Source organism: Colobus angolensis, unplaced genomic scaffold, assembly GCF_000951035.1.
Source record: "Colobus angolensis palliatus isolate OR3802 unplaced genomic scaffold, Cang.pa_1.0 Scaffold229, whole genome shotgun sequence".
In the NCBI taxonomy this organism is placed as follows: domain Eukaryota; kingdom Metazoa; phylum Chordata; class Mammalia; order Primates; family Cercopithecidae; genus Colobus; species Colobus angolensis.
In genome coordinates, this window is record NW_012115477.1 from 4,249,001 (window position 1) to 4,276,655 (window position 27,655).

Consider the following 27,655-nt stretch of genomic DNA (forward strand, 5'->3'; position numbering starts at 1 on the left):
TGCCCCCCATGATTCAGTTACCTCCCACTGAGTCCCTCCTACAATACATGGGAATTCAAGATGACATTTGAGTGGGGACGCAGCCAAACCATATCACTGACCTAACACATGATCTGTTTTGGAGAATGTTTCATTTGCACTTGAGAAAAATCTGCATTCTGCACGTGAAATAGTCTGTCTATGTCCATCAGGTCTATTTGGCCTAAGGTGTTCAAGTCCACTGTTTCTCTCTTGTCTGTCCAGATGATCTATTCATTGTTGAAAGTGGAATATTGTAGTCCCCTACTATTGTTGTATTGCAGTCTATCTCATACTGCAGATCTGTTCATATTTGATTTATATATTTAGGTTCTCTGATGTTGGTTGCATATGCAGTTTAAATCAGATTTTATTTTAAATTGTGATTTTTTACTTTTTTCTAGTTCTAATACTCAACATGTATTTATTTATTCATTGAGTATCTAACTGTTACTGGCTCCAGGTATACCATTTGTGATCTGAAGTTATGAACACTTGTTCTCTAGGAAGATGCACTTGAGTAGGGAGACAAGCAAAAGGACTCCAAGGAGTCTCAGAAGAGACAGGGAGGCTTTGTGATTAAGGTGGGTGAAAGACCCAGGGAGGGCCTTAGAAGATGATGGTGCTTATGCTGACACTTGACGGATACTCTATTATTCAGTCTATTATTCTTCAAAAAATGACAGTCAAGGAAAGGGTGTTTAGGCAATGAGGACAATATTAGTAGCACCTTGGAATGACAGGATGTCTCTGGCATTCAAAGGTAATGTTAAGACTCTAGTTTCCTTGAAATACAGATTTTCTTTATGGGGATAGTGAAAGGTAGGCCTGGACAGATAGTCTGAGCACGTGCTGTATGGTCTTGAATTCTAAAATCGTAGATGTTAGCATCTCTTCAGACATGAGAGGAAATGTGGAAGAGACAAACTATTCAGAGGAAATAACAGTAGTATTATTACTAGGTGTGAGATATTTAGGAAAAGAAACTGGTTTGGAGAGATGACACTGTTATTATTGGTTTATTCAGTGTGAGAGCTGTTTATGCAAAGGTGAAACCAGACCACAGCTCAACACAGAGGTTCAGCCAAGAACTGGTGTCTGGGAGTTCACTGTCAGTATTTGAGACTTGATGAACTAGCTAGAGAGTAAAGGAGATAAGCCAGCTGAGGATAGAGCATTGGAAAAGGCTGAATTTGGTGAACAAGAGGAGAAGACAAAAATGAGGCAGCAAGAGAGTGGTAAGAGAAATAGTTGAAACAGGACACTGTAATATCATAGAAAAGTCAAGGGATAAGGGTTTTCCCTCAAAGAAGAGTCAAGAATGTTAAATACCTAGAGTAGAGAAAAATGAGGAGTAGAGGTCATTCTACTCAGTGACTGTCTGAGATTTCAATGTCATAGAATGGTGAGAAGTACTAGCTAGACTGCATGGCATTAAAACAAGCGCTGCTGAGCTAAATATTGAGTACCCGTGGACACAAAGGAGGGAATGATACACACTGGGGCCTACTTGAGGGTGGAGGGCAGGAGGAGGGTGAGGATCAAAAACCTACCTGGCAGGTTTATTACCTGTGCTCATTACCTTGCTGATGAAACCATCTGTACACCAAACCCCCACAACATGCAGTTTACCTATGTAACAAGCCTGTGTATGTGCCCCCCAAACCCAAAATAAATGTTGGAAGGGAAAAAAAGACATATGAGGACAGACTTAAAACATTTAAGTTAGGCAGATATGTAATGCTCTGTGATAGAAGTGTTTCAGACATACTAGACATATTTTAATTAAAATATAATTTGTTAGCTTTTCTTTTAATATAAACATGAGAAACAAAAACCACATTATAGCATTCTTTTCAAAATAAAACTGCAACCAATAATTGAAAAAAAAACAAAAAACAAAAACAAGCACTGGTGATAGAAGTGCTGTGGAGCTTAGCAGTAACTGGAAAGGGAAAGTGGAAGCTCAAGGGCCTAGTAGGCTGGTGGGGGGCAGTTTTATTTTATTTTATTTAATTAATTAATTAATTAATTATAGAGTCTCGCTTTGTCGCCCAGGCTGGAGTGCAGTGGCCTAATCTCGGCTCACTGCAAGCTCCGCCTCCCGGGTTCACGTCATTCTCCTGCCTCAGCCTCCCGAGTAGCTGGGACTAAAGGCACCCGCCACCATGCCCAGCTAAGTTTTTGTATTTTTAGTAGAGACGGAGTTTCACCGTGTTAGCCAGGATGGTCTAAATCTCCTGACCTTGTGATCTGCCCACCTCAGCCTCCCAAAGTGCTGGGATTACAGGCGTGAGCCACCATGCCCAGCCTTTTTTTTTTTTTTTTTTTTTTTTTTTGGATACGGAGTCTCACTCAGTCACCCAGACTGGAGTGCAGTGGCCTGATCTCGGCTCACTGCAACCTCCGCCTCCCGGGTTCAAGCAATTCTCCTGCCTCAGCCTCCCAAGTAGCTGAGACTACAGGTGTGTGCCACCACACCCAGCTAATTTTTGTATTTTTAGTAGAAATGGGGTTTCACCATGTCAGCCAGGATGGTCTCGATCTCTTGACCTCATGATCCACCCACCTCGGCCTCCCAAAGTGCTGGGATTATAGGCGTGAGCCACCGCGCCCGGCCTATTTTTTTAAGATTAATAAACGCATACCTACACAATCTTGGCATGACTAATAAGCAGGGATGAGGGGAAGAGCAATGAAAGAATACAGTTTAATTCCCAGTGCTGAACCCCGATATACAATTTTTTTTTCTGCTGGCAGTAGATCCTGGGCCTTTTTGAGGAAGACATATGAGATACAGCTGCTTATATTTATCTTTTTTCTTTTCGGAAAAATGTTAATATGAATATTTACTACCATTAATTCACTCATTCACTCATTTAGCAAAAACTTATTAAATGCCAGTTCCAGATATTACATGCTACATTTAAGAATCTAGCAATAAACAGAATAGATATAGTGCCTCCCTCATAGCACTCACATTCTACTAAATTTAGCTACTATGTAAAATACTTCGCCTTTATTTTAGGTTCAGTTGCAGACTCTTCTTCAAAGCAAGTATGTAGAATATTTCATTGAGCAAGTGTTAAGCTGGCAAAATAAATTAAACATAGCAGACTCGGTCATCTTCACTTGGATGGAAGTCCAGCGAACTTGGTCTCACCTGGAAAGCATTTTTGTCTGTTCAGAAGATATTCGAATCCAGCTTGTGAAAGATGCTAGAAGATTTGATGGGCTGGATGCTGAATTTAAGGTTTGTCAAAGACAGGTTGTAAGCTATTCTAGCAAAGTTTTGTAAAGAAACATGATTTGGAGCATCATATTTATAAAAATGAATATATTTTTGCATGAGTAAGCAGGAGTCAGGATACTTTTCCTGCAAAGGGTCAGGTAATAAATATTTCAGGCTGTGTGGATCATGCAGCCTCTGTAACACCTTCTGAATGCTGCTATTATAACATGAAAGAAGACATGGGTAATATATAAACAAATGGATATGGTTATATGCCAATAAAGATTTACTTGTAGACACTGAAATTTGAATTTCACATAGTTTTCATGTGTCACAAAATATACTGTTTTTTATTTTTATTTTTATTTATTTGTTTATTTTGAGGCAGAGTCTTGCTCTGTCTCCCAGGCTGGAGTGCAGTGTCCTGATCTCAGCTTACTACCACCTCTGCCTCCATGGTTCAAGCGATTCTCCTGCCTCAGCCTCCGGAGTAGCTGGGACTATAGGCATCCGCTGCCACTTCTGGCTGATTTTTGTGTTTTCAGTAGAGGTGGGGTTTCACCATATTGGCCAGGCTGGTCTCAAACTCCTGACCTTGTGTTCCGCCCACCTCAGCCTCCCAAAGTGCTGGGGTTACAGGCGTGAGCCACCACACCCGGCTGGTTATTTTTTTCAGTGATTTAAAAATGTAGGCTAGGCTTGGTGGCTCACACCTATAATCCCAGCCTTTTGGGAGTCCAAGGTGGGAGGATGACTTGAGGCTAGGAGTTCGAGACAAGCCTAGACAATATAGTGAGACCCCTTCTCTACTAAAAACTTTGTAATAATTAGCTGGGCAAGGTGGCCCACACTTGTCTAGCTACTCGGGAGGCTGAGGTGGGAGGATCACTTGAGCCAAGGTAGTTTGAGGTTACAGTGAGCTATGACTGCAGCACTGCACTCCAGCCCAGGTGACAGAATGAGACCCTGTCTCCAAAATAAATGTAAAAACCATTTTTAGCTTCTAGGTCATGCAAAACAAACATCAGGCCATGTTTGTCCCAGGTACCATAGATTGCCGACCCTTGTGGTAATAAAGGTAAACAGATTCATCCTCAGAGGTGAAAGACTGAGAAAAGACAACAGGTAGAAAATAATACTACTAGTTTCGGTTTTTCTTTTCTGTAAAAGCCATAGAAAGCACATGGCATGGTGAACATAATGATAATTGATTGGAGAGATTTCTAGCAAAGGATAATGACTATTTCTCATAAAAATTGAGATTAAATGTTTTTTCTTTCTACCTAAAGTAGAAGTCACAGATAAATTTTAATTTCACTTTTGAGGAAGAAAAAATAGATTGTTTAGGTCTCTCTCATTTTTATATGTAGGTGTGCTTTTTAAGATTCTGGGTGCTCTCTCGTTCTCTCTCTCTCTTTCTCTCCCTTTCTCCCTTTTTCTTTCCCTTTCTCCCTTTTTCTCTCCCTTTCTCCCTTTTTCTCTCCCTCTCCTCCCCCCTACTCTTACCTGTCTCACTTTCTCTTCTCTTTCCTCTTCCCATTCTCCATTCCCTTTCTCCTTTTGCCTTTCTTTATTCTTTTTCGTTTGATTTAGAAGAGAAAAATTCTCTGTGGGCCTAAAGTGGTGACAGAGCTGCTCACATTTATTTTGATAAAAACGGTGTGCTTGTACATGCTTTTGATCTTCATCTAAGAGTTGAAAAGCAAAAGTAAACAGATGTGGTGTCAGACATTCTTAGAAGTATCTTTAACCTTGCCTCTTCATTCTTTGTTCTTCACTTTTTAATTCTCGAAACGTTTAAAAGTTTAGAAAAGATTGTTCTAATATCCACGGCTCCGTATTGCACTTTCATACAGGAGTTAATGTTCGAGACAGCCAAAGTAGAAAATGTATTAAAAGCAACATGCAGACCTAATCTCTATGAAAAACTTAAAGATTTACAGTCCAGGTAAGAATAAAGCTATCGAAGATGATCAATTTACTGTAATTTTATGAAGTCTCTTTCACATACCTAATAGTGTTTAATACTGTGTTATGGAGGTGCAACCTCTTGTAAATTATTTTGTAATTTTGCTTATAATTGGCTTGTTGTCTTGTACATATTACATGAAACATATATATAGCAAGTTAATGTAAATAAATCCAAAAATATTTGTTTTCTGAAAGGAGTATTATGCTAGTGTATCTTCTTATCAAGAGAATTGACATGGTTGATTGATCAATTCTTTCATCAAACTATCCTGTAAATATTGATTGAGCACCTACTGTGTGCCAGGAACTGGGATTGCACTCTGTTAATGTAGTCCTTTAGTTTCTGTACAGTTTCATTTGATTAGAAATTATCCTGAGGCAGCCAAGTAGCACTTTTGAAATCATTGTCCCAAGGGCCATTTGTAAAGTAATTTTCACATTTAATTCTGGCTTTTGATTAAGAATGGTCAGATCTGCTACTAAAATGATGGGTTGTAGAACTGCGATCCTTTTTTTATTGCAAGGTAAGGAAAGACCTAGATAAAATTTTATATTACATAAACAAAGCAGTTTTAGAGTCTGAAAGTTTTTTTGGTAAGGAAAAGGGCAAAGTTAATTATTTCAGTTGAGTGATGCTCTCTGGGGCTTCGGGGCTCTGCCTCTGGATCATTTCTGCTCTGCTAAGGGCAATAAAGTGGAACCAATTCTGGATCTTATGACTCCTCTGAATACCTGACAGGAGGGAAGTCACTTGTGTTTTGTAGACATCCAGTGGGGGAAAAGAAGACTGTAAACCAATTACATCTTACTAGTGCATTTTGCTCTCAGGTTGAAGGATGGCAACCTGGTCTTCTCCACTGCTGCTTAGAAGTGTCATTCAGAAAAGCAATGAATAATGTAATCCTAAGTCTAATTCATATTTAGCCACAACTAATGGTATATGTGTGTGTATTTGGCATAGTCCTCTTCTATTTGGCATAACTTGTATATTAGTCATAAGCAAGATAGATGATGGTGTCAAAAAAAGGAGGTAAGCTACCTGTTAAACAGTAAGTTTACTGTAATGAATGGACAGGACTTGAGTTTTGTTTTGCTGAAGTTTTAATGACTGAATGGACAAGATATGCTTAAAAAGATTTTTCATTCATATAGGCTTTCTCTTTGTGAAAAAGCTCTCACTGAATACTTGGAAACCAAGCGCATAGCCTTTCCTCGCTTCTATTTCATCTCTTCTGCTGATTTACTTGACATTCTCTCAAAAGGAGCTCAGCCTAAACAGGTAATTTTTTTTGAAAGTCTGGTATTATACTGTGTTAGTGGAGGAAAGTTATAGTGTCTCTATCATTGTCAGATGCTACCTGTCATGTCACATGGGCCAGGAACTAGAAAATCTGCAGTTAAAATTTTTAATGCAGCATCAGAGGGATGTCAGAGGCTGTGCATAAGGGAGTAGGAAGAATAACTGTCTGGTGCTCAGTAAAGAGGAACGATATTAAATGTGTAAGGCTTACAGTGCTGAAAGAAGTTGATGGAAAGAAACACTGTCACTAAATCCCCCAGAATTCTGGGACAAGAGCTGAGGCATCCATTGCCTGGTTAGCAGCTTTCCTAGGGGAGAAAGGGTCACTTGGAATGAGATCATGGCTGGTACCTTCTTACTCCTCCCTCCAGAGTCACCTTCATAATTATGACATTGGGCTAATCTTCAGTGCTGTCCAAGTTAGATTTGTATAATGTCAGGATCATCCTGAATTAACCCTCGAATTTTCCCCTATCTGCACAAAAATAATGCATCACCTTTTTGCTGATTCCCATGTCAATATTTAAAGCAAATCAAAACAGATATTATCGTGTGTAATCCAAGAGCTCAGATCAGAGACAAACTTTGTACAAATTCCAAAGCACTACTTCCTAGAAACTTTAAGAGAATGTTGTCTTTCATTTAGACCTACTCAATTGTTCCTATTCACTAAGATCTTATAGTTGTTGTGGCTGACATAGCTGGGCGCTCCTAGAGTTGACTGTGTATTACAGATTATTTTGAAACTCAAGCTTGTGCTATATAATTGTGGAGTTTTCTCCACTTTTTTTTCTTGGAAAAATTTTTCTCTAGATATTTTTTATGCCATTTTCTTTGGAATGTGTGTCTCTTCACACTGCAGTTCCCTGAATTTTGCTGTTCTTTGGGCACAGTATTTATCTTAATGATTTCTCTCTTGTTCGTCATTTAACTTTGAACCTAAATTCGATTGGTTGGCTATTCTTGTTGTTGATAATGTAAGTGCAGTTGTGCTATTAGTAACAGAATTGTTGGACAATTTGGGCAACGTGCTCAGGGTCACCACTCAGGTAGTATTGTTTTGTATATTCATGCTAATTTCCAGATGGCTTTGCAAATAAAATCTCTGTGATTAAATTGACTATGAATCTACTATATCCATCTTTTACATACTTATTAGCACACAATTAGATGCTTTTAAAAAAACTATTTTGAAACATAATAGTTGTAACTAGACTATGCTTCAATAAGCCCCTGAGGGCATCCTCATGACCAGCAGCTGAACCCTCTGCCCAGGGTGACTATATGAGGGTAGCAGGTATTATATTTCATTAAAGTACATGTTTCTGAATACTTTTCAAATCTGACATGCTTACAATGCAAAATGAATTTTCAATAAGTAAGTTAGCAGAGAGGTGCATAAATCTGTAAATAGGTAAGCATTCTTTTTCTTTTAATCATATTATTTAAACACAGCGAACACTAATGTGACTGGTTTATTGAATAATATTAATTCCATGGAATAAGTCATGAAACAGTTTTATCTTTCTGCAATTACTAATCTCACATGTGCCCTTCTGAATCTCTTTGCACCCATAGCAGACCCCTTTATAATATCTCGGGCAGGTATTGTAATTTCCTGGTCCTCCTTTCTTATTAAAAACTTAAAAAATAATGCAAAAGCAACTCATCATATTCTAGTTGGAAATTTCCATCTCACTCCATGTCAAGGCTAAGCTTTCACTTAATAACTTGGGATTGGGAGGGAAACTTTGGCTCTTTCCTCCCCCGTCTCTGCCCATTTATCATGGAGAGGGGTTTAGGGGTGTGATCTGTCTGTTGTTGCCCTTTCTTAATGACTGCTCCTGCTTCCCTCGCCAGCAGTGACTGTCCATCTTCACCCTTAACAGCAAGGATCCACATGCTGGGTTTCTGGTGGAACATTTGTGCAGGTCCTCTGGACAAAGGGAACCTCCCCAGGGATGTATATGCCAGAGCCACCCCCACTTTAATCCTTCCAGTTCTTGCTCCTGGCAGTGTAACCAGCCACCTGGTTCCATCTTCCTTCTCCTTTTCTACCTAGGCAGGTGTCCAAACAAGGGGCACATCAAAGATTCACTTCCTACTGGTACCCAGAGTTTTTATGAGTGATTCTCCTGTTCCTCTTGCTTGACCTTAGAGTGGAGGTTGGGGGACCCAGTCTTCTATCTTACTCACAAAAGGGGAGGGAGATGCCGTGGTCTCCCCAGCGTGGCTGATAACTCACACTGTGCAGATGGCCTCCTTTGCCCTCTTCCTCCCTATGGTACTTTCTATGGAAGGTGTGCGTGGAGGTAGAGGAGGGTGGGGTATTGAGATGTGTCTTACCAAACCCTGGAGGGACTAACTGTCCTAACCCACATCTGTTACCTTCAGAATGTGCACATACTCACTACCTCTTTGTCCTTAATTGAAGTCCCACTCTGTGCTAGAGGAAAAGATCTCTCAATGAATTCTTGTCACCAACTCTGTTCACCCTCCTTTTAAATCCTCAAAAAATCCTTCATGCCTTAGCTAAACTACATGTTGACTCACAGTCTTTGTATCCCTGATGCCAGTTTATTTTTCAGATTTCAATGATGTGCTTTTTAAACCCTTTAAAAAATTTTCGCAACATGACTTCGGTATTTTACAGAGAGCTGTCTTCTCCTTTGTCGGCGTGACTTACTGTGGATGTGTCCTCACCTACCCCATTCCTAGCATTTTAGCCGTGAGTTCTAAACCCGTGAATTCCAGGTACATTGCTCAGTACTAGTAGCCCTCCTTAATGAATGACTAGATTATATAAGGCTTTTGAAACATTTGAAATTATGATGAAGCTGAATGTTAAAATCACAGCATGGAGCTCTCCAAACTCCCTCACAGCTGTGCTGATAAATGCCACCATGCTAACAAAGGGAGGTGGGTATTCCTTCTTGCCAGCTAATAGGATCTAGCCCTGTGGCCACAGTATAAACATGCTTACAGTTCTGACACACAGATTTGAAGTGGTTAGATATATTTTTGATGTATTTTGAAATTTTGAGAAAATTTGTATTTCAAGTTGTGCTCAAAATGTGATTTCATTGAGGTCTTTTTGTGTACACTACTTAAATTTTGAACAATTAAAATTTACATAAAATGCTATCACACTGTTACTAAAGGTCTATTATTAGAAGAAGTGTTTAGCAGCCTTTGTGGTATAGATAACCATCCAAAAGTGACTTGTTGAAAAGGAGCTAAGGGCCATTTGAATCATCTAGAGGAATAGCCGGCTTCTTTCCCTGAAAGAAATGGTTCTGCAAATTCAACATGCATTCTTAATTCTTGCTCACTAACTATGGAATAGTTAATGCTATAGGCTGTTAACGCCAGATAGTGTGATCTTGCCACACTCTCTTACCCTCTTTTCAATATTAGAATCAGTTTCAGACCACCAGACTTAGTCTTTCCGTCTATGCCTTGTGTGCTAACATTCCTGAATGTGCTCCCTGTAGTGTGACCGAGATAACATGGCAGCTGCAGCTTGTGGAGCAACAATGCAATTTCCCCATAAAAGGCACCCTTTGTGGGTAGATAACTCATCTTGACATCTTGTGAATGACTTGAATTTTCCAGGCCCCCCTCCTTTACCCACCCACACTCCATTTAAGAGTGTTGGTCCAAGTGAGAGTTTCTGTAGTTAATTGTGGAATGTGATCAGCTTGAATAGACCAGCCAGGGAGGTCTGATAACCACTACAACCCGCATTCTGTAAGCAGAAACCCCCAGTTTAAGATACAAGAGTTGGAATGGTAGAGGGATAAAATTGGTGTGTCTAGAATGCTGTCAGTAATTATTAGATTTTGGTAAGTTTGGTTAACATCAAGTTTTAAAAATTTTCTTCCCCCAAATTCAGCCTGACCTCCCAAGGTTATCAGTCAACTAAAGGATGGTGGATACAGGTGCTGCTTAACTTCAGTGGTAAAACTCTCTCGTAGTTGCTGTAGAAATAAAACTTAAAGGTGTATTTGCAGGATTCACTGACATGGTACAATAGTTATGGGCAACTGACCTGAAGTCCCTATGGGATTCAGTATTAACATTCTTTGGTATTTTTTTCCCCTTTCAGAAAAAATTTGTATTTTTTAACTGAACTAGTACAGTGGTTAGAGTTAGACAAAATAATATCAGTTTACCCTTTTGCACCCTTTCAGGTTGTTATATACTACCTTAAAATAACTGACAACTTTGGGCAATCAAGGTGTTTTTAGCCACCAATTCCTAATGTGAAAGGTCTTTTTGTCTGAGAACAGTTTGCACATTTTCTTTCTCTCATCTATGAAACAATTAACTTATCCATGCAGGTGAGGTTTGGAGAAGCTAACCCACAGTGGAGCTTATACTAAAGAAAGATTCGCTGTCAACATGATCGGCTCTACTTGTGCTTCTAATGGGGTAGCTGTGACCCTTACATGGCCACTGAGCGTTTGAAATATGGCAGCTAAGGAACTGACTTTTTATTGTAATGAATTGCAGTTGATTTAAATCTAAACCTTGATATTTGATTCAGTTATCGGAAAACATTGTGTGTTTGAAACAACTTCGGTGTGTGAATCTACCTTTGCCCCTCCATATTATATGAAATGAAAATACAGGTGTAGCATTTTCAGATGAAAAATCCAAATTGAGCTGTGCTGTAAATATAAAATACATACCTGGTTTCAAAGACTTGCCGCAAATAAAATAATGGAAAAGATCTCACTTTTTATATTACTCACATGTTGAATGATAATATTTTGGGATATACTGGATTAAATATACATTTAAATTAATTTCACCTTTTTAAAATATGACTTAATGTGGCTGTTAGATGGTTATGGCTGTGCAAATTGAAGCCACAATGCATTCTCTAAAATGACAAGATACATACACTCAGGAATACTGAATGTTTGCATGAAGAAATGCCCTTCAAGGGCATCTGCACCAGTCTACACACAAGGAAATCTGCCAACTTGTCTTTGGAGAAATCTCCTAAATTGCAGCGATGAGACAGATGGCACTCAACTGATACCTCTAATAGACTGTAAATATTGGCATTCAAAAAGGTGCTTGTGAGAAATGAGCTTTATATTAGGTGATGAAAAGCACCATTGGATCTTAAAGGAGCAAATATCTAAACCCCACATTCCCACAAGCACAGTATGTTTTTATACAGACCTTCCATTTGGTTATCTTCCTGATGGAGTGGAAGTGTCTCAGCATATGAATTTCAAGAGGATGGAGCTCAATGATCATTCATAGTATGCCAAAACCTTCACTGACAGGAGGAGATTGTTCTTTAGAAAATTAATAGGAAAAGGACTCAAAATGTACATGGTAAGTTAAGGGCATGCAAGAATGAATTTTAGTTAAAATGAAATCAATAAAAAACTTCTAACTTTCCTAAAGGAAGTAGAAAGCTGGAAAGATATGAGGTATCTAAAGTGGAGGAAGCAGTTGCTCCTGAGTTTAAGTTGGGGCTGAAGAGAGAATGAGAAAGAAGGAGCAAAAGGACGCAGAAAAGGGGTCGTGGTTTTGACCATCTTGCCATTGGCTCTATTTACATGCAGCTGAGGAGCAAGGAATAGCAGCTGCTCGTGAAAGTGTAGTCTGTCACAGAAAGTACAGCATAAGAGCAACTCTACTTGTCATGGCTTAGGAATGTGTAATATTTTAAATAGATACCTTAATATAAAGGCAGCCTCATTCACTTAGAGGTTCAGGTATTTAGGTGTATGACAAGAAAATCGAGAATCTATTTCAAAATAAATGTCAAATTATATATCCCATGGAGATTATCCTTGATTATCTTCTCAAAATGATGAATATGTGGGTTAATCACAAATTGTATAACAATATGCACAATTTTTTCTTCATTTCGCGTATGTGTTGCCACTGCATTGTATTCTATTGTAGCCCCTTTGGAATTCTCTCCATGGCCAATGTATAAGTTATACAACATCATTAGGGTTATTATAATGTGAGATTAAAGTAAAATATCACTTCAATGTTATGAGATCCAAAAATTAAATGTTGTGAATGTGGGGTCCTGCCAGCAAGGAGTTCTAGGCCCTTGTGTGGAATATGAAATTGTTGTGGTCTCAGCCTCGCTTTGATGCCACTTGATGAAGGTTGTCAAGTTCCAGCTTAAACTCAGTGGGTAGAGCTTTCAGCTATAACAAATTAGCTTTTAACAGAGTACTATTCTTTCTGGGAACAACTAGAAAAGTGGTTAAAATATTTAACTAAATCTGTTTGAATGCACTGAGGAGCATTTAAAGAGCATTGAAGAAGTTAGTGTTTCAGGGGCTAAGATAGCAGCAGAAGAAAGCACAAAGAGATTTACCTAATGTTTGATGCTGCTTTTCTCCTTGAGACATTTAATAATTCATAGATGTGGCCAACGGCATGAGAAGCTGATCAGAGGTTTCAGGAGGCTCATGGAACTTGAAAGAAGGAAGAAAATAAAATAAAAACTGGAACTCAGACCCCGTTAAGGAGGATATTATACAGAGAATCAAACAATAATAATAAATGGCTCTAAGGTGGATTGGATAGAAATTTGCCAGGGTTGGGGGAGGAGGAATCTACTATATCTAAAAATCAGATATCTAAATCAGATATCTAAAAATTAGATCTCTACCTTATCTAAAAATCAGTTCCAGATGGATGTAGATCTAAATGTGACAAGTAAAACAATGAAACAATATACAACGTGTGAGGAAGGATATCTTCATGATCTTGGAATAAGCAAAATCTCTTAAACTGGACACAAAATTCCTAACTACAAAGGAAATATTGGATAAATTTGACTATGTTAAAATTTTAAAACTTTAGCTTATCAGAAGATACTGTTAAGAGAATAACAATGTAAGCTGCAAAGTGGGAAAAGGTGTTTGCAATACAAACAAAAGACTCATATATGGAATATATAAAGAATTCCTACAAAAGAACAAAGGCACATAATCTAATATAAAAGTGGGCAGAATCCTTAGACAGCTCACAAAAAAAGATTCTAATGGTTAGTATACATAAGAATGGTTGCTCAACTTCAAAAGTTATGGGGGGAAAATGCAAATTGAAACCACAACAAGAGGTATAGTTTCTGTTTCTGGCCAAGATGAAAGGAACTGGATTTACCTTCTTGCCTGAAACTTAATGAGCCCAAACACACAAAAACAGGAAGAAAACTACACCAAATTGCTCAAATTGGTCAAAACAATATGGAATTCTCAAAATCATGCATAAAACCAAATTTTATACAAGTGAACAAACATAAGGATGACAACAGACTTCACATTGGAAACAATGCAAGTGAGCAGACAGTGGAGTAGCAATTTTTTTTTTTTTTTTGAGAGACAGAGTCTCACTCTGTTGCCCAGGCTGGAGTGCAGTGGCCCGATCTCAGTTCACTGCAAGCTACGCCTCCCAGGTTCACACTGTTCTCCTGCCTCAGCCTCCCAAGTAGCTTGGACTGCAGGCACCCGCCACCACACCTAATTTTTTTGTATTTTTAGCAGAGACAGGGTTCCACCATGTTAGCCAGGATGGTCTCCATCTCCTGAACTTGTGATCCACCTGCCTCAGCCTCCCAAAGTGCTGGGATTGCAGACGTGAGCCATCACGCATGGCCTACAGTGGAGTAGCAATTTCAATGCACTGAAAGAAAAAAACACCTGTAACCCTAGAATTTTATACCCAGTAAAAATACATTTTTAAAAAATGATAGCAAAATAAAGATGTTTTAATACATTCAAAAACTCAAAGATTTCATCACCACCAGACTGGCACTACAAGAAATGTTAGAGGAAGTTCTTCAAGCAAAAGGAAGATGACACTAGATGGAAATTTGGATCTATACCAAAAAATTATGAACACTGAAATGTCAACTTTATGGAAGTAGACAAAATTGGAGCATTAGCCAATCATTAGAAGATGGCATAGTACCAAAAAAATAGGAACATTGAAATAATATATATGTAAGTTTAAATACTGGCCCTATTGATTACTGACAATGTTATTGCTTAATGTTTCTGAACCTCAATATCCTTATATACCAAATGGGGAAAGCATTAGGTATTGTCTCTTTGGCTTCTAAGTAACAGGCAAAACAAAGTGCATAAAGAACCAGTAAAAGTACATAACATATAATATTGTAAAATTGGCCACAAATTCTTTCCCTTCCTTTATCCATGCCCTTTCAGTGTGATGTGGTAGTATTGATCAAGGCTAGATACTAATTCTCCATTTGGGTTGCCATATCACCTGTTTTGGCCACTGTGTCATTAGCAAAAGCTTGAAAAGTTTTTGTATACCAACACTTGCCCTTTTGCTGCTCTTTGGAAACCTGTAACCACCCCATCATGAATGAGTCAACACTAGCCTGCTGGATAATGAGATGAACATGCCCATACCCAAGCTACCAGCTGGGCAACCATCACATACGTGAGAGAAGCCATCAATCACAAGCAAACTACAATGTGTGGGAGAGCAGAGCTGGACTAGCTGAGGCAACCCAAAACCAACACACAGAATTGTGGCTCGTGAAGAAGCCAGTAAATCTTGGGGTGTTTTGTTATACTGCAAAGTTAATTAATATATGTTAATTATGTGTTTACATATTTATATATGTGTATGTGGATATGCATTCATCAATATCAATGACTATGTGCTACTGATTTAAAATATTTTACTTGAAATTTAAAAACAAAGCAAAAAATTTATTAAAATCAAGTACTAATTCAAGTTTTTATTTTCTTTTATTTTTTCCCTTCTTGAATACATTGATATCATTGTTTTGACATCAGTGAGTTTGGGAAGATTTGTGAAAACATCATAAGTTACTGTGTTTCTCTTTACTAGACTGAAATACTCTGCCTAGTGTTCATTTTCCCTTCTCTTTTTAATTTGCGTGGATATTACCTAAATTGTTGATATGATTTGGGATTCAGGAAACACGTATGCTTGCTAATACAATGAGATATCAAGATCAAACTCACCAAAGGCTAAAATTAAAACTCACTAAACAATGGAAAGGATGTGGAGTAATGGGAATGTTCATATCTAGCCATCAGGATTATAAATTAATACAACTACTTAGGGAAACTGTTTAACAGCATCTTCTAAATAGGAATATATCATACATTTTTATCTAGCAGTTCACCTTCTCAGTGTACATTCAGCAGAGATACATACATAGATGGACCAAAAGAAGTATACAAGAATTTTCATAGCCGCTTTTTTATAATAGTCCCAAACGGGAAGCAATTTAAATGTCCCTTAACAGTGGAATGGCTGAATATATTGTATATATTGTATTGTCTTTATACAGTGGAATACCATATAGTAATAAAAATGAAAAAAACCTAGTGCTATACCAAATAACATGAATGAATTCAAGTGACATAATATTGAACCATAGGAGGCAGATGCAAAAGAGTGCATACTATGTGAATTCACTTCTGTAAAGATAATGTCCCTTTTTAGAGAAATAGTAACTGGGATGCATCATGAGGAGTTTTATGGGTGCTGGTATCCTATTCTTTTTTTTTTTTTTCTGGAGACAGAGCCTCACTCTGTCACCCAGGCTGGAGTGCTGGAGTGCAATAGTGCAATCTCGACTCACCGCAACCTCCACCTCCTTGGTTCAAGCAATTCTCATGCCTCAGCCACCTGAGTAGCTGGGATTATAGGTGTGCACCACCATGGCCAGCTAATTTTTGTATTTTTAGTAGAGACGGGGTTTTGCCACATTGGCCAGGCTGGTCTCAAAGTCCTGGCCTCAGGTAATCTGCCTGCATTGGCCTGTAATCCCAAAGTGCTGGGATTACAGGCATGAGCCACCATGCCCAGCCAGTATTCTATTCCTTAATCTTGTGGTAATCACAAGAGTTGTGCTTGCTTTGTTAAAGTTTATTAAGTTGTACACACATGATGTTTTCCCGTTTTTCTGCATATGTATTCCAGTTTCCAAAAGTTTATTTTAAAAAGGCAGCATTTGTGTTGTGAACACATTTATACAAAATTATATAATTCATGCATGTAAACATTTTATGAAACACGAAATCTTATATGCACTGATGATACATGGATATGTTTAAGTTAGTAAGTGAAAAATCAAATTACAAAATATTATACTGTGATTTTATTTTTGGTAAAAGCAAATCTGGATTATGTAAGTAATTGCATGTTCATTATTGAAAGTTTGAAAAATATAGAAATACATTTAAAATGAGATTAATATACTCATTGCTATTTTTGAGTGATCATAGTTTTTTAAATGTGTCTGTGTTTGTGAGTTATAACATATATACTTAATCAAAATTGTAATATTCCTCTACAATTTGATGTTTTGTAGCTGTAAGAGGTTTCATTTTATGAATGTGCCATACTGATTTAACTAGCTTCTAGAAGACTTTTTTTTTTATTTAGTCTCTTAACCATATTGCATGCCTGTTTCCCTGTACCATGACAAAACTGTTACTTAATTTTATTATTTTATTATTATTATTTTCTTTGGAGATGGAGTTTCATTCTTGTTGCCCAGGCTGGAGTGCAGTGGTGCAATCTCAGCTCACTGCAACCTCCGCCTCCCAGGTTGAAGCGATTCTCCTGCCTCAGCCTCCAGAGTAGGTGCATGCCACCACACCCAGCAAATTTTTGTATTTTTAGTAGAGATGGGGTTTCACCATATTGGCCAGGCTGGTCTCAAACTCCTGACCTCAGGTGATCCACCTGCCTCTGCCTCCCAAAGTGCTGGGATTATAGGCGTGAGCCACTGCACCCGGCCCAAAACTGTTATTTAAAACACACACACACACACACATGCAACCATTTACTATTTTGACACATTGACTTAAGTTTTTATACATGTAAAAATCATGGACTCACTTTATCTCATTCTAGAGATACCATCCACAAAAGACCAGGGTTGCCCATGTTTTGGTCATGATTTATATTGTTACAAATATTATTATTGTGAGTATTGTCATTATGAATAAATCAGTTAATGAAGACATATGAATGAGTCCTGAGGTGCTCACCAGGCCAGGAGTGGCACTAGACTTGGTGTATATTTTATCCCATTTATAAGCAGCAGCTGCATCTTTAGGTAGACAGGGCAAATATGAACTTAGATAAAGGCAGAAAGCAAGCATTAAGGTTTGAGAATATAATTGTAAGCTGTTGTAATTTCATCTTTTTTCCCTTTGTTTTCTACGTGAACAGTAGCTGTAAGTCATGAAGGTAGATCAACTGATCACTGTACCGGTATGCATTTTAAATTATAAAATTACCTAGTGATTAAGTATTTTCAGTTTACTTACAATTAGATAAATGTAAGTTCTTTTATTTCATAAGAGGTTCTCCCTGTGCACAGTTCTGATATTTATGAATTTCAGTTACTAAGGTTTGGTTAAATAACACTAGTGCCCTGACAACACGGTTCACATTTCAGATACTATGGTATATTAACTCTGAGTGATTGCATAAAGCACATACTTGATTACTAACTCTTCAGCCCACAAAAATCACTGCCTAAGTAACAGATGTGCATCATGATCAGTGACAGTCATGTCATGTCTTTCTAATTCTGTCAGTGATCAGCCACTGTGCTGCTTTTACTCACTTCACACACAGGCAGCTAAGCTTGTAGTTAGTTCTATGATGAACCTACATGATATTTTTCCTTAGTTAATGGACAGAAGGAAATAGTAACAAAGCTGGAAGTGTAGCAAAGAAATGAAAATTGATAATGCTAGAAGCAAAAATGGAATCGAACATAGATGGGAGTCACAGAAGAGAGAGATGATGGGCAGTTATGACCGAACACCACTGGAGAGAGTGATATGCAGCCAGGGGAACTTAGTGAAGATAAACTTGGGAACATGAATGACAACAGTGGTTTTGACAAAAAGGATGAAAATGTACCAGAGAAAGTGATACCAGCAAAAACAAACACATTAAATGAAACAAATCCCCCCAAACAACAAAAACTGACTTCACATTAAAGAGATTTACAAGAAATTTCATGATATTGAATGCTTGAAAGATAAAATGTTGATGGCTGGATACAAATTCAAAGGGAGTATGAGTTTGTCAAGGCAGAGAAAAGAGGCTCATTCTGGACCTTAAGTAGTAAGATGAGAAGGAGGCAAGTACTATTCAAATAACTTAAGTTTTCTGCAAAGAAAACTGTTTAGTGTTTTAAAATGCAGTCGACAAAATATTTGTTGATGGATTTTTTTGATCACCCTGTATGTTTATAACAGCGAGAAGCTTTGTATGTTTTGACAAAAATTTGTAAAGGTTGTTGTCTCATCATAGGTTTCTCCCATTGATCATTCAGATTGCATAATGTGATTTCAGCTGGTGTGGTCATTTTTATGATTTTGTACTATTCTGCAAAGCCAGGACTAAGTGTATTCAATTTTTGCACTAATCTTTTAGAAACCTACTTAAAATACATGATGAGTTATTGATTCTTTTTAAAAAATGATTTGAAGTGCTCATATCCTTTCTCTATCAAAAGAGGGGCCTACGAAGTATTAGTTTATTTATTTATTTATTTATTTTGAGAAGGAGTTTTGCTGTTGTTGCCTAGGCTGGAGTGCAGTGGTGCCTTCTCGGCTCACTGCAACCTCCGCCTCCCGGGTTAAAGTGATTCTCCTGCCTCAGCCTCCCAAGTAGCTGGTGTTACAGGTATGCACCACCATGCCCGGATAATTTTGTATTTGTAGTAGGAATGGGGTTTCACCGTGTTAATCAGGCTGGTCTTGAACTCCTGACCTCAGGTGATAAACACGCCCTGGCCTCCCAAAGTGCTGGGATTACAGGTATGTGCCATAGCACCCATCCTAATTTATTCTTTTTAGTTGTAAAATGAAAGGCCTTTCCAAACAGCTCACTGGGAAGAAGGAATTTTAATTTTGGGTTAACAAATACAAAGAGATCTCATTAAAAATAGAAAAAATCTGAGGGCAACAGGGTCCGCACTAGTTAAAAAAATAGTCTTGTTCCCTCAGAAAGTTTAAATAGAAGACAATATGAAAACATCTAACTTCAACTATGCCATATATAAGAAATAGGAAAACTGCCTAAGGTTTGTGCTTCCTGGTCATTGAGTTACTACAGAGCTAGAAGTTCTCGAAATTATTTTCTCACCCAAGCAATAATGTGTAAGGGTGTCTGATGGCTGAAATCTCATTTATCCGAAGGCTTTTCAGTTGAATATTATCTAGGCCCATTACACAGTAGAAGCCATTCAACATCTGTGTACTTCCTGGCCACTTCAGCTGTGAGAGTGATTTATTAGATTATTGGAGACTTTCTCTATATTAATATCCTCTGGGTAATGTACAGGGATGGGGGAGAACAGAACCCAAGCTGTGATCAGGCAGCTACCACTCTATCTGTGTTTAAAGTAAGCGAGAGTCTCAAAAACTCATCTATTTTAAACTCAGAGGACTTCTTGTTGTGATTTTCTTTGATACTAAAACTGCATGTACAGCAAAAATGAAAAAGCTGAAAGCTTCAAAGATTAAATCACCCTAAAGAAGTTCCTTACCAGTATTGGTGTTGGTCTTGTCATGCGGAAAATTTAGGCAGGTTGCTATTGTTTCTAGAAGCTGCTGTGGTATACTTACCATGTCTGGTTAAACTGCATTTCAAGAAAAGTTTGTTACAGCAGTGAAGCCTATATGCTTGGAAATGTTTTGTATTTCTTCACCCTATCTTCTGGTTATCAGCAGCTCATATTTATTTCTTTCTGTTGAGGTAAAATTTAACATAAAATTAACTGTTTTAAGTAAGCAATTCAATAGTATTTTGTACATTCACAGTGTCTTGCAACCACCTTTAATCTAATTCCAAAACATTTTCATCAAGCTGAAAGTAAAACCCCCTATCCATTAAACAGTAGCTTCTCATACCCCTCCCTCTTGCCCCTAGCAGCCACCAATCTGCTGTCTGTATCTATGGATTTATCTGCTGTGGATATTTCATGTAAATTGGATAATACAAGATATGACGTGTAGTATATTGTGACTGGTTTCTTTCATTTAGCTTATGTTTTCAAGGTTCATCCAAGTTGCAGCATGTATCAGTAATATTCCTTTTAATGACTGAACAATATTCCATTGTATGGATATACCACATTTTGTTTATCCATTCATCATTTGATGGACATTTAGGTTGTTTCCACCTTTTGGCTATTGTGAATATGCTTCAATGAACAGAGATGTACAAATATACCTGTTTGAGTTCCTGTTTTCTTTCTTTTTTTTTTTTTTAAAGTGAAAGAAAGTTTATTAGAGAAGTAAAGGAATAAAGAATGGCTACTCCATAGGCAGAGTAGCCGAGTTCCTGTTTTCAACCCTATGGGTATATACCTAGGAGAGGAATTGCTGGATCATTGGTAATTCTGTTTAAGTTTTTGAGGAACCACAAAACTGTTTTCCACCTAGCAGCTTTTATTTGCACCATGATAACAAGGGAACATGTATTCCCATTTCTGATGCTTCCTCTGGGCTGACCCCTGCCCTTTACTCAATCTACCCCAAGAGAGATGATAGAGTAACTTCCATGATTAATGAAGTCAGTTCTCTTTTGTTCCCTTGGGTGTGAATTTACCTACACAACACATGTCATTGTTTCCTTTCCTCCATGACAAAAACATAGGGCAGTGCTCCCCAGAGGAGGCTTGTTCTGGTCTGTGCTAAGATAACGAGATGAATAAGTGTTGTACATGCTGGGATTGCGGTTGGAGGCCAGTTAGATTTTGTTCTTCAAACTGACTTCTGCAAAATAAATGCTAATATTTTGTCTTTCATCTGATCTTTATTATTGGTTTTTTTTTTTTCCCCAAATTTTCTGGAACCTGCATAGAGTTCAGTGTGCTATTTACTGATTTTGTACTGGAGAATGCAAAACTTAGGATGTAAGAGGTTATGATACCAGAAGAACTTGATCTATATAGGTGTGGCCTGGAATTATAGATTCAATGTCTAACTGCCACTTACTTTTAGTTATGTCAACTTGGAGAATTTACTTAATATTTTAGTTTCAATTTCCTTATCAATGAAAAGGGGGAAATCCTACTCACCTTTCTTATGTACCAAGGGGCTCACCAAAGTATCAAGGCAAGTGCATGTTAACAGACAACCCGCCCCCAAAAAAAGTAAGATTCTTTCTAATTGACATTTTTCATTTCAGACACTTTAATAGCTTTTTCATAGTGTACACTAATGCTGTGAATTTGAATTTTTGAAACTTGACTACAGAAGCCCCAGCAGGATGCATGTCTACAGGAATACGGTAGAGATAGAGAAGTCAGTAAGCCTCCAGTCATCAAGTAGAAAATAGGTCACTTTTCATGGTAAATATTCATCAGCCAATATGTGATGATTTGACCAGAGTGCCTGGCCACTTCTCCACCAAGATCCTTTCAAGCTCTGACATTTTAGAAATAACTTTTATCTTGAGGGAAAACATTTTGAGAAAACTCTAACTCCGTAAAGTTTCATGACTTCATATGGCATCATCTCTAGATTATCAGAATACACCTACAGTAAGAAATGCTCTTATCTTTTCTAATATTCTCATTTTAGGTAACATATCACCTTGCCAAACTTTTCGACAGCATTGCGGATCTGCAGTTTGAAGACAATCAGGATGTTTCTGCACACAGGGCAGTTGGAATGTACAGCAAAGAAAAGGAGTATGTCCCGTTCCAAGCCGAATGTGAATGTGTGGGCCATGTAAGATTTGATTATGAGGTTTTCCACGCTAGGGGAGTATTTTCAGCATACTCTTAGAAGGTTGAATTAAACAAGAACAAAATTCAACTCAGGTCAAATCAGGCTCTGCTTAGTTTTGGGCTCAGAGGTTCCTTTTTACCTGTATCCACTGTGACAGAGGGCTCTTCTGCCATGCGTCCCAGTTTCTACTCATGTGGCTTTGGCACCCAGCAGGGTCTCAGAGATGCTAGGAATTGAACTAAACAGAAGCAACTGTCACAGATTGAATGAGTGACCCCAGAATTAGTGGCAAATGCAACTCAGTGACTGAGTCTCCTACAAAGCGTATTCTGTTTTCACCACTACTCAGAGAACAGAGAAGGGTTATAGTAAAGCAGCACCTTGCAATAAAGCTTGTTTTAAAGAGGCTTTGTGGTTCAGTAGTCCATTGTGAATGTTATAAATGGCTCCTCGTAAATACAGTTGATTGAGTCTAGCAAGCTGATGTCCTATACTCTAATTACCATGTGCACAGAATTAAGTTAGCATATTCTCTCCTCTCGCAGCCAAATACCTCAAAAATATTCTTAACAGTTATCCACAAGAATGGCTCATTATGATTTATGAAAGCATTTCTGGTGTTTTCAGATGATTTAGGGAAATTGCATCTTTTTATGATGATGCTTTCATAGCTTGGGTTAATCCACAGAGTGACTGAAGGAATAGCGTCTATTGGAGAACCATTTGGGTTGTGGCAGGGGTTCCTTAAAGTATTTGCAGAAACGCGAGTTGCAACCTTGTTTTACAAGGGTTTTCTTTACTCCTTTCTGTTCCTTTTTAATATTGTACCAGAAAAATCCTGCCAAATGAAGGAGAAGCAGATGGTGGAATACTTTGATTAAAATATATTTTTTGATCTCTTGGGCTTTTTAGGATGATATTATAATGATTAGAAAAAGTTGCCATAAACTCTCTTGACAAAAGTGTGTTGCTGTCTGCTGCCTCCCAGCAAACTGCTCGCTGACTGGCATGATGCCCGGAGAGGGATAGTCCAATTGATGGATGTGTTTGTCACTAGCAGGAACCCTTGATATTGAAAGTTTTTATAGTGCTCTAATTTATTCTGTATAAGCAACTTATGCTAGAGACTTGTAAACATATACAAATTCACCCTCTAATTGCCTTTCTTTTATAAAAAGATGCTTTTAATTTGGTGCTTTTTTTTGTATTTCTGCACTCTTTTAATTGAATTCCCCCCAATTTAGTCCATTAGTATATTTTTCAGCAAGTGTTGAATTCCTACTGTGCGTCAGATGCTAGGTCAGGCTTTTAGGAGTTCAGAAATGGTCCTTGTCTTCGAGGAGCTCTTAGGCCCATTGAGAAAATGGATATGCCCATAATAATGGAGGTAGTAATTGTTGTTATAGGGGGTTGGTTGAGAAGTACCAAAAAGGGAAGGATCCAGCAAGCACCTCATCAGAGCTTAGTTCTCAAAGCATACTGAGTTAGGTTGTCATTGTTGGCACAGTCATCTGTACGTGAGCTGACGTATTGACATATATGTGTGTTTGGTCTTCCCAAATGGACTGCAGAGTTCTTGAGAATAGGTGGCCGTGTGGAGGGTATGGATCCCATATGGATCCCAGTGTATCCAGGAGACATACAATAATGGCTGAATTAGTGAGGGAACTTGTTGCTTGGTGACATTAAGAGTTACCCTTAGTTATTAAGGCAGAGATACCAGACCCCATTGGTTAGATCAAAACAACCTGATCTAATTCGATTAATCTGAACTCCTGCTTGTTAACAAAGCACAGTTGTGAAGCCAGAGGGAAGGCCCTTAAGAAGAGATACTGAGGCTGTTGCCAGGGCAGTGTTTCCTGTTTCTTTCAAGAGAGGAGGTTGTCAGCTCGTTAACCACATGTCACTCTGTCCCAATTCTCTAGAGGTTCTAGGAATGCTGCTGCTCTCTTCACAGGGGTGGAGGAAGAAATCAGTTGTATCATCTTAAGAATCTCATGTGATTCTTGGTATTTATTTATTATAGTCACTTTTTATTGCTATGGTCAATTATTTGCAAATAATATATGTATCCTTTTAATTATATGGTATCCCAAGGAAACAAATACCTGGATTAATATAACAAAATACATTTGACAGGATGGAAAACGGGCTAAGTTGTATTTGTGGGAGCAAAGTAAGCTTCAATTAAAAAAAAAGATTAAGTTTGACAAGTCAGCAGTTGTCCTATCTCTCATACTCTCCTGTGGTCTAATTTCTGACAAGTGTGAAGATTAGAACCAGTAGGGAATATAATTAAGGTACTTCCTGGAAACATTTTATCTTAAAACTATGAACTATGAAGATTTTAGAGAAGAGTTCAGTAGATTTAAAAATTAATAGAAAAAAATTTTAACTGAATTTTTATTATTAAAGCTCTAGAATATGACTCATACCTCTACAGGCGTCTGTGACATTTGGTTTCTGAAAACACTGTGTGTTACCAGAGGGGAATCTTGGTCTAGAACCTCCTTGCTTTCAAAGCTGAGAAATGAGTAATGGAGAACCCCTTTTCTGTTTAAGCTGTTGAAAGTTATTAGCCAGCTGGTGGGTAAAGTAAGATGAGCATTATTCCTGGGAGAAGACAGATTCATGTAGCAGAAAGATTTCACCATCAGTTGCTCACTTTCCTCTATGAGTTATACCTCTTGCAGTTTTCTACCTGGGTTTAAAATGAATCCACCTGGGGCATTACCCTCTGCGTGGCCTTAGAGCCAGTAGGAGGATGAAATTATCCTTCTGTAGTTAATCCTGTGTTATAACATTTCAACTTGCTTCCAAAGGTGGAAACATGGCTTCTGCAACTTGAACAGACTATGCAAGACACAGTGCGTCATTCTATCACAGAAGCCATAGTGGCCTATGAGGAAAAACCTAGGGAACTGTGGATTTTTGATTTCCCGGCTCAAGTTGCACTAACCAGCTCACAAATATGGTGGACCACAGATGTAGGAATAGCTTTCAGTAGACTGGAAGAAGGCTACGAAACAGCCCTGAAGGATTTCCATAAAAAACAGGTATTTTATAGATTTGTGATTTTGAGACATAAAGGAACTTCAAGATGTAAGCTTGCTTCATTCATTCTTTTAGTCATTCATTTACAGAGTGTCTTCTGTGTGCAAAATACTATGCTGGGAAGATTTTAGCAATCAGTTGTTAAATCATTTTTTACCTTTGTGGTATCCTTCTAAATTTCTATACAGGTTTTTAAAAAGTACATCATGTCTATTGTCTTCTAAGACTCTAGGATAGCACTCATCCTAGATACTGCACATACTTATTTTCTTCTGTGTAAGACTCTCCAACTAGGTAGATCATGTATTTACTAGAAAATATGTGTATGATTTGCATTATTCAAAATAGTGGAGGGTGGCTTAGCAAGAGCGAATATTTTCATGGGCTTTGGTTTTCTGTTAATTATAAATTACAGATGAGAACTTTGAAAAATAATCTGTTTTGAATTCTGTTGATCCCAGTTACCCTGTGACCTTTCCTTAAGTCTTTCATCTTACTATGTGCTGTGAGCTATATAACAGTTCAGAGATGTAGTCTTTCTTTGAGCTTATAGAATCAGAGTATATTAGGCTTGAAAGGGAGTTTAAGTATTAGTTGGTCTGCTCTTCTGGTTATCAGTGGATAAAATCTGAATCCGGAAGTATGAAGTGGCTTTCCCAGCGTTGCACAGTTTATAAGTGAACCTGGTAGGATTGCACCCTCTTCCTGGTACTGAGTTAAAATGCTTCCCAATGTTCCTCATCACCCCTTTTCTGCCTTAGCAGTACTTTTACTTCAATACCTTAAGAATTAAATGGATTTAGATAGCGAGTGATCCTTGTATTGTTAACACATTTGAAGATTCAAGTGTAGATTATTCCTTTTAATTTTGCTCTTTCAATATTGCATAGCGACCACCCAGCTTATTTATAATACTAAAGAAGTTTTTGTACCGCTTACTTTTGGAGAAAAAGAAATTCTTGATTTTATACTCTTAGGAAGGTAAGGTGATGGTTTCTGTTTAATAGGCTTGAAGTTACAGGATTCAATTTAAAGAAGTGGCTGGTTTCTTCCTAGGGTGCCATTTTTGCAATTCTAGTAACTGCCACTTGGTTGCTGAAGCTGAGTAGTTAAATTTTTTTTTCATGGACATAAATAACTGAGATAATTAAAATGCAATTCTATTATACCTTTCTTATAAAATAGCCTCTGGTTAATTTGCTGATATTTATGCTTTTATTATGACTATTTACATTATGCATTTAAGGACATTTAAGAAGGCTTGGTTAAAATAATATCCTCTTTTAAATTTCAGCTATTATCAATCACTACTCTAACTTAAATCTTTCTACAAGCATATTCCTACTTATTTTACTCTGTTATTTTTCTCTTAACTCTTATTTCCAACTTGTCTTTTTCTGTTGCTAGACTATTTTATTGCTTATAAGGTTAAATAACGTTTTATGGGTATTATTTATATCAGCTTTATTTTTATTTTATGATTTCTTTGTTATTGTTTGCTGTTAAAGATGATAAAGCAAATATAGTCACAGAAAATGAAAAAAAGGGACATAACATTTAAACAACATCCATAAATTCATTTTCAGGAGAAAAATTATTAACATTTTGACATGCAAACATCAAAAGTTTTTTCTCTGTTTACTATCTATCTTTATCTGTATTTCCTTATGTATGTATAGACATCCCTATTTATAGGTATAAACATGTATAAATCTCTAACTATTTATATATACGTGTAGTTATTTATGTAGCTGTGTATCTGTGTCTATAGATATATATTTAAAAAAATAATTTTACATTCCATACATTTATTTGATTACTATATATTTGCACTCAATATATTATCTACATTTTTTCTTGTCATAAATATACATCAGATCCACACTAAAAGTGACTGAATATTATTTCTTGGTATGGATACACTAGAATTCATTTTCTTTCTTCTCCTTTCTTTCAGTTTACTCTGGTTGTCTAACTTCCTATCAGGCACTGTTCTAGGTTCTGTGGCTCTAGCAGTGATGTTCCTCCACTCAGACACTTACATTCTAATTAATTGTTAATAGATCTTACGTCTCTCCTCAAGAATCTTCGGAACATTTATTCTTTTCTCCACTCCCCATCTTACATGCAGTCATTTAAACCTTTTCTTTCTTTTTTTAATACTTTAAGTTCTAGGGTACATATGCATAACGTGCAGGTTTGTTACATATGTATACTTGCACCCATCAACTCGTCAGCATCCATCAACTCTTCATTTATATCAGGTATAACTCCCAGTGCAATCCCTTCCCCCTCCCCCCTCCCCAT

General features: G+C 37.6%; 1 protein-coding gene across 1 annotated transcript in view; it reads left to right on the plus strand.

Moving 5' to 3' along the window:
* The window catches only part of DNAH11 (dynein, axonemal, heavy chain 11), a 384,221-nt gene that overhangs the window by 96,361 nt on the left and 260,205 nt on the right, over positions 1-27,655 (plus strand). Inside the window, exons 26-30 of the mRNA XM_011944208.1 lie at positions 3,047-3,271; positions 5,107-5,198; positions 6,374-6,500; positions 22,145-22,294; positions 25,117-25,350. Coding sequence (XP_011799598.1) covers positions 3,047-3,271; positions 5,107-5,198; positions 6,374-6,500; positions 22,145-22,294; positions 25,117-25,350 — 828 coding nt within the window. The remainder of the gene's footprint in view (positions 1-3,046; positions 3,272-5,106; positions 5,199-6,373; positions 6,501-22,144; positions 22,295-25,116; positions 25,351-27,655) is intronic.